This window comes from Perca flavescens, chromosome 13, assembly GCF_004354835.1.
Source record: "Perca flavescens isolate YP-PL-M2 chromosome 13, PFLA_1.0, whole genome shotgun sequence".
Lineage (NCBI taxonomy): Eukaryota > Metazoa > Chordata > Actinopteri > Perciformes > Percidae > Perca > Perca flavescens.
This window is the reverse complement of record NC_041343.1, coordinates 19,380,875-19,392,507: the sequence shown is the minus strand read 5'-3', so window position 1 is coordinate 19,392,507 and position 11,633 is coordinate 19,380,875. Positions and strand designations below refer to the sequence as shown.

General features: G+C 40.2%; 1 protein-coding gene across 1 annotated transcript in view; it reads right to left on the bottom strand.

Annotated features, from left to right (window-relative positions):
- Positions 1-2,237: 2,237 nt before the first annotated feature.
- Positions 2,238-11,633, bottom strand: part of LOC114566601 (apoptosis-inducing factor 3) — a 12,876-nt gene continuing 3,480 nt past the window's right edge. Inside the window, exons 6-19 of the mRNA XM_028595179.1 lie at positions 11,450-11,531; positions 11,155-11,267; positions 10,966-11,052; positions 10,752-10,843; positions 9,393-9,523; positions 8,531-8,646; positions 8,380-8,451; positions 8,181-8,244; positions 7,629-7,705; positions 3,767-3,884; positions 3,543-3,641; positions 3,196-3,271; positions 2,980-3,084; positions 2,238-2,726 (exon numbers count right to left, since the gene is read on the bottom strand). Of these exons, the coding sequence (XP_028450980.1) occupies positions 2,642-2,726; positions 2,980-3,084; positions 3,196-3,271; positions 3,543-3,641; positions 3,767-3,884; positions 7,629-7,705; positions 8,181-8,244; positions 8,380-8,451; positions 8,531-8,646; positions 9,393-9,523; positions 10,752-10,843; positions 10,966-11,052; positions 11,155-11,267; positions 11,450-11,531 (1,317 nt within the window). The 3' untranslated portion in view covers positions 2,238-2,641. The remainder of the gene's footprint in view (positions 2,727-2,979; positions 3,085-3,195; positions 3,272-3,542; positions 3,642-3,766; positions 3,885-7,628; positions 7,706-8,180; positions 8,245-8,379; positions 8,452-8,530; positions 8,647-9,392; positions 9,524-10,751; positions 10,844-10,965; positions 11,053-11,154; positions 11,268-11,449; positions 11,532-11,633) is intronic.

The following is an 11,633-nucleotide window of genomic DNA, read 5'->3' as shown; positions in this document are numbered from 1 at the left end:
AAAAGTTTCGAGGTAATCGGACAACATACAGTCGAGTTACACCCACTTCCTGTTTTGGCGGCGAAACGCACAAAATGGCCGCCCCGCCACGGCCACGCCCTATGACGAAAAGTTTTTCTTTTAACAACCTTTCATCTTTAACATCTTAAGATGGCACAGACCGAGTTTGAAGTTGATCGGATGAAATCTCTAGGAGGAGTTCGTTAAAGTACGACATGTGGAAATGGCCAAAATCGCACTAATTTCGAACATTTAATTCAAAATGGCGGACTTCCTTTTGGGTTTAGGGTGTGGCTCTAAGGAAGTTTTTTGTACATCTTGACATGTTACATATGTGTACCAAGTTTCGTGAGTCTACGTTAAACGCACTGCAGGGGCTCAATTTTCTTAACTTTCTAGGGGGCGCTAGCGAGCCATTTTTGTGCGCCTATTCCCGAAACCCTTAAAATATGTAAATCTTCACCCGACTTGATGCGGCCGCCAAATTTGGTGAGTTTTTGAATATGTGAAGCCCCTCAAAAAGCCAATTCATTTGACGGGAAAATAATAGCGCTGTCGGCGCTTGGGCCCTAAAAAGTTTAAATGACAAGTAGGCCTACATCCCTGTTATTTGTCCCTGGGCATCAGTGTTCTCTTTGCATTGATAAGAAAGCTGTTATTAACAAGAGGATTGATATTCAGCATTGTAAGTAAGAGGCAAAGACCATCTTTCACTTAAAATACTTAGGAGAATAAAGCTGATATTTTTCTCACCTGAAGAATACATAATATGCAGAATTGTTTTACTCACTGTAACAATGTGTTTGGGTGCAAAGGAAGACTTAGAGCTGTTCATGGTAGATATATTAACATGTTAAGCTGTTACTGAACAGTATAATGCTATAAATGCAATTCTCCAAGAGATGTGAAGTTGCAGGAATATCATGACAGTCAGTATTGCCTTCAGCCAGTGAGATGAGCAGATAGATGGAAATCATATTACAATTAGCTTCAAGAGTGGAAGGCAACATGTGTGATAATATATACCAGTGACACTTTAAATGAATATTATTATGTGGATCTATAGTGTTTTTTTAATATAATTTTCTGCATAAATGTGTTGAAGATCGTGATTTGTCAGGTATTGAATTTGCTCTATTACTCCAAAAATATGAGTTTCCTGTCTGGTTATTTTTTTTTCCATAAACATTTTCTCAATTTATTATTCAGAAAAAGTATATAATCACGAGGTATATCGATATTCTGATCTAAATACTGTTTTTAAAAACAACAACAAATTCTTGTCATGTTTAGCAAAAAAAAGTTTCAAATCTTTTACATACAACATTAGTACATAACAGGTACTGGCCTTGGGAAGTCTGCACCAGTTGAACCCTGGTTACAGTGAGCTGAGGCATGCTGTTGACAGGAAGGCAGAGTGAAGCTAAAAGTAAATGTGGATGTGTGAAGTAAAGACAGTAATAAACCAGCAGAGACAGAAAAACGCAGCATTTCTTTTGTGAAGGTTTTGTCACACTGCATTTTTGTGCTGTTTGTCGAAGGCCTATTGTTCCCTGTTGGTGTGTTTTGTTACCGTTGCCTATTTCAGCATCTCTGCTTCAAAGAGCTGAGCACTCCCCCTCTGTTCTCCTAATCCCCCCTCCGACTCACCGACCGGACCACATACATAGCTGCAGTGGGCATTAAGGCCACTTGTGTTTTTCCAGCAGCCCCATCCAAGTAAATGGCATTGTACACTGTCTTTTAAAGGTCCCATGACATGGTGCTCTTTGGATGCTTTTATATAGACCTTAGTGGTCCCCTAATACTGTATCTGAAGTCTCTTTCCCGAAATTCAGCCTTGGTGCAGAATTAGAATTAGAATTAGTGCTACTAGAGCCAGTCCTACAAAGAGCTTTCCTTAGTATGTGCCATTTCTGTGTCTGTAGCTATTGAGGAGGAGAGAGGGGCGGGCAAGGTGGAGTGTGGGGGTGTGGCCTTGACCAACTGCCACTTTGCTTGTTTGAAAGCCATGATGTCTCTCTCTCTCTCTCTCTCTCTCTCTCTCTCTCTCATGGGTGGGCCAAATTCTCTGGAGGGGCAAAGCAGAGAAAGGGGAGGTAACCTTGCTCCTTATGACCTCATAAGGAGGAGATTCCAGATCGGCCCATCTGAGCTTTCATTTTCTCAAAGGCAGAGCAGGATACCCAGGGCTCGGTTTACACCTAAAAAACCTCATAAAGTGAATTTTTCATGCCATGGGACCTTTAAAGATTATAAGCAGAGAACATACTGAGGCATCCTAAATGTGATGTCTCTGGACTGTCACTTAAATACCGCTGGAGATATAAACCCATCGAATAAAATAAAAAATAAAAACTTTAAAGAAATAATAAAAAAAATATTAAGATAATAAAAGAAGTCTGCATCCATCTGAGGTATCTGTTGTTTGCATGGTGGAGTCCCCCTCACCTAAACACTGAGTGTATGACATACAGTTAAAATCCAAAACTTCAACACTGTAAATATAAACTTCACTGTGGATTGTGTGAAGTCTGTCTCTTCTGAATCAAACACTTTAATCCAGGTCTCCAAACTCTCTGTCCTTGGTGAGATTGGTGGTGGTGACGAAGAGACAGATGAATGACATTCTGGCTGCGTGTCAACGTTGTACAGATGACGTGTTGAGTGAAAGAGCGGAGGAAAGTGTAGATTGGGACAACTGCAGCCAGCTCATGGCATCTGATCTGTCAGGGGGAGAGCACATGCTTTTATATGGAGTTTATATATAGTCCCAGTTTGTTCCTCTAATGTATTGCCATTACACTCGAGTCACAAAGCTAAGCATGTGATTATTCTGAAAAATAATTACCAGGCAATGTTTTGAAAAACCCAGAAGGTCAATTAAACCTGTAATAGCTGATTTTATGGCCACTTGGGGTCAGCGTAAACACCAAAAGTATTACCAGAATTATCCAAAGATGAAAAGATTTGACATACTCCGCCTCTTTCTTCGTAATGATTTTTCCTGCTGCAAACCTCTCGGCTACTGCAGACACTGCTGGGTCGTAGTTTAGGCTCGCTGCTGCTATGACCTCATCATTCCTACAGGTTAAAAAACAAAAGATATTTGGACATGTATTTGTTAAAGGGGTTACATGTTTCTGAATACAGATGTTTTTTTGTCAACAACAGCAGCTGTTTTTCTCAACTTACTTGATGTACAATGCCAGGAACTTCCTGTCCTCAAACTTTCCTTTAATTACGATGTCAGTGTATCCCTCCCCATAGCCTGCACACAGCCCGAATGAAAACATGAGTAACATTTAATGGTGATACGTGGGAAAATAAGAAATCTATCATGGGAGGATTTAGAGGATAGTTTGTGCATAGAGTGAGTTTGTTACTTTTACTCTTTTATTAAATATGAAAATAGCAACCATAGAAATAGCAACACATAAAATAACTTTACATGATAACCTTTTTTTTTTTAAATTAGATCCAAACTAAAGTGTGTGTGTCTTTGTGTGCGTGCATGCGTGCATGCGTGCGTGTGAGCCCACCTGCATATCGAATGGTTTTACCCAGTAGGACGGTCCAGTAGAAAGGAACTGAGCTGAGTTCAGTAGGTTTATCCAGCATGTTCAGAGCTGCTATTCTCGCTAAACACAAATACAAATATATATTATATTTGACTAGAAATAAAATTGTCTATCTGAAGTCTGACTGTCAGGTAAAGTTTTTCTTCTAAGTCTTTTTGGCTACATTTACATTGTTACTACATTACCATGTGCTTGTGCCATCTGCCAGTGTCCAATGTTGACCAGCCGGTTTTTGGCCATCGCCAGGGGGAAGGTGGCCAGGTCGCCCCCACAGTACACACTGGGGACATTGGTGCGCATGTACTGTAAGCAGGAGATACAGGCAGAGAGCTAATTTTATATATATATATATATATATATATATATATATATATATATATATATATATAGAACACCCCAATTTTTCCAGGTTTTAATTGAAATTCATGCAGTTCAATGTCTTAATGTACTCTGAAATGAAAGAATAGAACAAATGAACAAAAGAAATCATGGAATCAATTTATAAACCAAAATGTATTCTAAATTTTTGACTCATCAAAGTAGCCCCCTTTGGCAGATCTAACAGCTGAACAGCTTTCTACAATGGAAATCAAATATTCTTCAAAAAGTTCTTCTCAACTCTGTTGCAGAAGTTCCCATAAATGTGTGGCACTTGTAGGTTGCTTTTTTTTCACTTTTCTGTCCAGTTAATCCCAAACCAGCTCAATGGGGTTTAAGTCTGGTGACTGTACTGGCCACTCCATGTTTTTAAGCTTACCATCTTGTTCTTTTTTCCTAAGGTAGTTCTGGCATAGCTTGGACTTATGTTTTGGGTCATTATCTTGCTGTAGGATGAACCCCTGACCTACTAGGCGCATACCAGAGCGTACTGCATGGCGCTGCAAAATGCTGTGGTAGCCGTTTTGGTTCAGGGTGCCTTTCACTCTGTACAAATCACCGACCCTGGATCCAGCAAAACAGCCCCAGACCATCACGCTTCCTCCTCCATGTCTGACAGTTGATGTCACACACTGAGGAACCATCCTTTCGCCTACTCGACAGCGTACAAAAATGTGATGAACTGAAGATTTCAAATTTTGATTCATCAATCCATAACACCTTCTTCCAGTCTTCAGTAGTCCATTGACGATGTTTCTTGGCCCAGGCAAGCCTCTTTTTCTTATTCTGACGTCTTAGCAATGGCTTTCTTGCTGCAACTCGACCTATCAAACCTGCAGCTCCAAGTCTTCTCTTTACAGTTGAAACTGAGACTTGCTCATTACGACCACTATTAAGCTGTGCTTGAAGCTGTTGTCCTGTGAGCCACCTATCACGCAAGCTGTTGACTCTCAGAAACTTGTCTTCTGATTCTGTTGTGGCTTTGGGTCTGCCAGACCTCTTCCTGTCAGAGTTTCCCCCAGTTTCTAAGTTGATGGTGAAGAATACTGTACTCACTGACACCTTGACTTTCTTCGCAATTTCTCTGTAGGAAAGACCAACATTCTTAAGTGTTATGATGGTCTGTCTCTCTTCCATTGTTAATTGCCTTTTTCCCGCCATTTTTATGGGAACACACTACTTTCTGCAGTACAATACTGTTCAAATAATGCTCATGAGCGTATGGTACCACAGTGTGTTCCAACAATACTTTTATACAACAGAGGGGTTTGTAAGTAATCCAGACAAGTTGGAACACCTGAATTGGTAGCACCAACTTTCAAAGCTTGATCAACCTCCATTGCTGCAGAACAGCTACTGAAATGTACATTATTTTTCAGTTTTGGGTTACCTTACTTTTTTTTTTTTTTTAACCTCAGGCAGTTCACCACTTACCTTTGTACCATTTCAAGCTATTCATTGAACTTGAACTGCTAAAATTTCAATAAAAAATTGTGGTGTTCTAAAACTTTTGACCAGTAGTGTGTGTGTGTGTGTGTGTGTGTATATATATATTAGGGCTGTCAAAATTAACGCGTTAATTTTTGCGTTAATTGTTTAATATTTAACTCATTAAAATAAATTAACAAAATTAATGCAGCTGTGTTTGTTTACTTCATGTGGCGGCTTCGAAACGTAATACGCCTCCATAACAGCAGGCGGCGCTACTCTGTATTGTTGCCCGAGTAATGAAAACCGGCAGCTGATTGGACGAACGCGTCACATGGGTTTGTTTTCTCCGGATATTGAGAGCCAGACTGTCATGGCGGCCGTTCAGAATACGATCTCATATTGTACTAAAATAGTTCATGGAAACATGTTTCTGAAAACATTTTAAGTGAGAAATAGGCCTTGCAGTTGCTGAATCTGTCTTCATTTCAGCTCAACAAAGGTCAATTTAAAAGATTTTCGTCAGATTTTGAGAGACTAGTCACGTCACCTCACTCCGCTCGCCATTTCCGGGTGAGTCCCGACTGCCCTGCCGCCGACTGAACATAGGCTCGTTGGAGATGAACTGCGCCTCGCCTGTAAAGTAGACGAGAGCAGGCGACAGCAGCCGGGGACGGTGGCAAAAATCTGCTCTCAAGTCAGACAGTTTCTAGCCGTTTCCAGCAGCCTTCAGCAGGACTAAATAAGCCAAATTGTTGCTGCTGTTGTTCTGAAAGATATTAAACATACTGAACTTAGCAGAACCTTTCCTTGTTTGTTTTTTTCTTCATATTTGCAAAGTTAAGTGATTTAGCATTTAAATATCCATTATTACAAGCTTCAGTCTCAATTTAAAAAAGCGATTAATCGCAATTAATTACAACAAATTGTGCAATTAATTAGTTAATTTTTTTTAATCGATTGACAGCCCTATATATATATATATATATATATATATATATATATATATATATATATATATATATATCACATGTTTAATGTTAATTAAGATTACTGTTATGTTTGTGGTCCTGGAAAACCTGTGAGAGTCTGTGAGACCCTAGTCTGGCTCATCGGATGTACATTGCTGGGATAAAGCCTGACATGCGGTGCCTGATGCCCCTCCTCCCCCCCTGAAGAAGTCAATCTCAACAAAAGACTTGGAGCCCTATCTTGCCCTCAGCGCAATTGCCTTTGTACACCGACGCATGTATCATTCCTATTTTGCACCCAACGCACAGCGGACTTTTCCCTCCACAGACGCACGACGGTAAATTAGGGAATGAATTTGCGCTCCCGGGGGCGGTTCAGCGAAAAGAGGACGCGTGTTCCGGCGCATACGTTCTGGTGCTATAAAACAATTCCGCCACTGACCAGGAAAACCTAGTCTAAAGTCAGTGGCGCGTTATTTAGATGCTATTTTAGGGGCGCATGCTTGGCCATAATGTAGCGTGTGCACAACGCGCATACACTTCTCTCATCTAAAGGGATGCAGCAGTTCCCATTTTTGCAAACCATACATAATTACAAGGAAAATTTTTACTGAAAATGCGCTTCAGGTGTTTGGATAGGTCAGGAGGAACTTTACATTACAGTCCTCAAAAAGTCGCAGCATTCTTTGTGGCTTGTTGTGTTTTACACAACATTTCCATGAATCATGGATGTGTTGATGACATAAATGAGGAAATATTAGAGGACTTAAGGAGACGTGACTTTGAACTACGGCGGGATTGGACACTCCGGCGGGATTTGGTCCGGGAGTGGCAATGTGCGATGTGCTCCTGGTGGAGCGGGTGGACGGAGATGGAGTGGGGGGAGGAGCACAACAGGAGCAGGTGGTGCGTTTGGAGGCCCACGCTCCATGGCTGCAGCAGTCCTCTCCAGACTTGAGGAGATGCGCCCGAGAGGCCGTCATAATAGCAATCCGCCACGGAACAAGCCCGCCTGCTCTTAAAGGGAATGTGAGATGACGCTCTGATTGGTTTATTGCACGTTACGCCCAAACCACGCCTAGCTACTTCAGACCAACCCATTTTAGATTTGCGAGATCCGAGATACGCCTACAAAGCTACTTGCGTTTCACGTTTGATACTTGCGTTTCAGATTGTTAAAATAGGGCCCAATGTTTAGGAAGAGATGAGAGGTTATGTGTTGAGAATGAAGGCACAAAAAGAGCCCTAGATAAGCAGGTTTTTAGCTGACCTTGTCGACTGTTACAAAGTTTTTTGAGTCCATCTGTATTTTGCTGCCCCGCAGGAACTCTGAGTTCGGTTTGATGCCTGGTGGATGAAAGAAAGAGGAGAACAGTGGTTGAGCAGGTTTTGTAGGAATACTGATAGGGTTGTTAAGCCGTTTTTCTCAGCTCTGATAGAAAGTTAGAAAAGAAGACTGAAAATATGAAGCTGCAGTCAGCAGCCGGTTAGCTTAGCTCAGCACAAAGACTGGAAACAAAGGGAAACAGCTAGCCTGGCTCTGTCCAGTGTTAACAAAATCTGCCAAACCAGCACCTCAGATATAGTTACAAAAATGAACAAATACTGGTAATATAATTTACTATAAGCATTCTCCAGCATTCTCCAAAGGTCAATATAATATGTTTTTTTACTGTTTTTTTATGAAGTTTGCAAGATATGTCTGATTAATAATGTAAAGACGTTAAACAGTAATAAAGATAATGAGCAGAAACATGAATAAAGATATTGTAAGGAGATGTGTGTAAATGTGAAATCACAAAAATGTCTGCATTACACTCACCAATGCCAACAATCAAAACATCCGCAGGGATGACGTTTCCACTTTTCAGCACAACCTCCTTCACCTTGAGTAAGAAAGGACGATGAGACAGAGGACAGGAAGAACTGTGAACATTTATATTTTCAGATTTTACTCTATGTTTACTGATGTTCGTGTCGGAATTAAACAAATTGGCACAATGTGTATTTTCCCACTTTACCTTGCCATCCACACCTTTGATCTCCATCACAATATCGTTCATGTAGAATTTCACATTTTTCTCTGACAGCATCTGCAGGAACAAGAGTTTAAACTACAATTAGCTAAACTGAAAAGAGGATAAAATAAAGGACTCTCTCTCTCTTTCTTACCGTCATAGTGACTTTGCCAACTTCCCGACCCAGTGTGTTCTGGTACGGCAGCTCACTGCTGCCGATCACTGTGATATTGGAGGATTTGTCTATCAAATAAGATGCAACTTCCATACCTGAAAAAACAATGTGTTAATGAAGATGTAGTAGAGAAAATTCAAATGAAAATAACTGTCAGGAGCCCCAAAACTGACAAAAGTAGTAAAAGGCTACCAAACAAGTCAAAAATATAACAACATACATACAAAATAACAATGTTTTAAAGTATGTTACATAATAAAATGGAATGTAAAAAATATTAAGCTTATATTATATTTTTTATCCAATCATTGCCACAGAAACACATGAACATGCCTATCCAATTATCATATAATTTCAAGGAAAACAGGAAATGTGTACTTAGATAAAACCATAGGAAAAATAAAGAGTTAATGAAGGCTAAGTAGAGGAGTGAAATAAATTAAATTCTTTAAAATAAATTAATTGATTTGTGGTAAAAAGATGAAATAAAAAGCTATTCTCTTTTTTGCCAAATGATTGGACATTAAAGGAAACTATAAAGGTTTATATTTCTTTTTATACCATTAAAATATTTAACTAACATTATTTATAAAAGTAATCAGTATTATTTTCATATTGTTGTCAGATAACCTTTGACTGTCTTTTGTAGGTTTGGGGCCTCCGTAAAACTGATGAATAAAAAACTTTATGTTTTATCTATTTCACAATCAAATAAGACCACTGAAGTAGATTTGATGTTGTTAAGTCTTTATTCTACAGTCTATTTTTATTTCCTACACATCACCAATCCAGACAAAAATAAAAAAAATATGTGCATATTTTGCACACTGCAACACAGTACCGACAAAAGAGGTTCCCACGAGGACGACGTTGCAGCCAAGACAGGCTGTATGGATTTGGCGGGCATCCTCTGGTGTTTCCAACATCAAGACGTTTTTCAACTTCATGCCAGGCACATCCAGATCCTTCGCTCTAAACGACAGGCCATGACTCTGTTTAGAAGCAATGCAGTGCTGTGTGTGGTGCTGCAACAATGACCACTTTCCTTGTACAAAGTTAAAGTACAGTTATCACATCTGCTTTGATCATCATTGATTGAGTAAAATATTTTGTCCAAAATTGTTGCAGACAGATAAAATACTCCATTACCCCGTTTCCTAATAACCATCAATCTTAGAAGTTATGTGTCAGTCGAGAAGAGGGAGAGAACGATGACGACAGAAACCGTCAGATCACAGACTTTCCATCAAATGTGTATATACATCAAATGTAACATAATGTATATATATATATATATATATATATATATATATATATACATACTGTAAATTTACTACCGGTCAAAAGTTTGGGGTCACTTAGAATGAGTGTGGCCTAGACCTACTCTATCTGTAAAGTGTCTTGAGATAACTCTTGTTATGATTTGATACTATAAATAAATACACTCCCTGATGAAGTGCCCTGAATGCCTAGCCTGGTTGACACCAGACCCTTCTCAGTTGTAACTGAGAGTGGGTCTGGGCAAGCTTCATTCACAGCCCATTTCCAAAGGGGCAAATGTCTCTGGGCGCAACTGGATAGTCCTTCAACCAATCAGACCAAAGATCTGGGTGACGTAGCAGTGGCATCAACGGGTTGCTGCGCTTCGGTGGCCGTCATGTTGAATGTAAACAAAAAGCTGCTTGCCTTTGCTGTGCTATCGTCATTGTGTAAAGCCAGCCTCAACGGTTGTGATTGGTGCCTCGATTGGGAAAAATTGGAAATGGGCTTGAATGGGCTCTTGGCCAGACTGACTTGCAGAGCAAATCTCAAATTTGCTGGAAGTTTGTCAGGGTTTTCCCAGGCTACTGAATGCCCCAAAAATGCTTGCAACCATAAGATGACATTCCACAAATGGCCCATTTCAGGGTCTCTATATAAAACATTTGGGATTTGAAGGCACTATAACTGAAATGGGGATTATATCTTGAAGTCATAACATACTATATTCAATGGACTTTCCATTAGAATGACACTGCACCATGTCTTGTTTAACTTTACCAGGCATATTTTTAGTTTTTCCAATAGAGTGATTATTCATGTTCACATTTGAGGTATAAGGGGTGGCTGTCAAGGGCCCCAAAAGGCTCAGGCAGGCCCTGGTTTCAAATGAAATGCTTGCCCACATACATCCAGTGATTGTGTGTGTTTTTGTCTGCACCTGCAGCCTGTTGAGATGAGGAGCTGGTCATAGCTCTCGACTGAACCATCGTCAAATGTGACTTTCTTCTTGTCTGTGTCCACTGACACCGCCTGCAATGTGTTGTACAGTTCAAAATACCACAAGTATGACATGTCTGTAGTCACAAGTACGCTGAGGAATTATACAATAAGACTGATTATGTGAGTAGACAGAAGATGGAAAAGGAACTCACTTCTTTCCTGAGCCACACCTCGATATCGTACTGCTGGAAGAACTCCATCCTCCTCAGCAGAATACTGTCATTCTCCACATTCATTACCTGTACGATAGGTGCAGGGTTTAAGTAGTCAATGCAAAAACACACACACATATTCATCATTAAAATGTAGGTTTCCGTTTCGTGTCATATACTCCACAGCACCTTGCTGAGTCGTGTTTTGTCATAAGGTAAAAGGTCGTCTCTGGTGACCATGATGATTCTGCCGCCAAAGTTTTCCTGCCGCAGAGTCTCAGCGCAGATCAGCGACGCAGCTCCTACGCTTACAGAGAGATAACACACCATCACATTTTGTCTCACTAACAGGCCAAATCCCAAAATTGATACACACAAACACACACACACACACACACACACACACACACACACACACACACACACACACAGACACACACACAAATATACTGTGCAAGAAGTATGTAGAGTGGTCCACGCTCACCTCCTCCCAGCAGTAGAACAGTGTGAGAGTCTCCTGGTACTGCAGTTCCCATTCTCTTTATTCTTTTTTCCTGCCTGAGAGTCTGAACCATGTAAAACACCATAGAAATGTTTCAATAGAAGGAATTTGCAATTATTTACAAAAATAAATGGTCAAAAATATAAAGAATATGCTGTTAGTCACC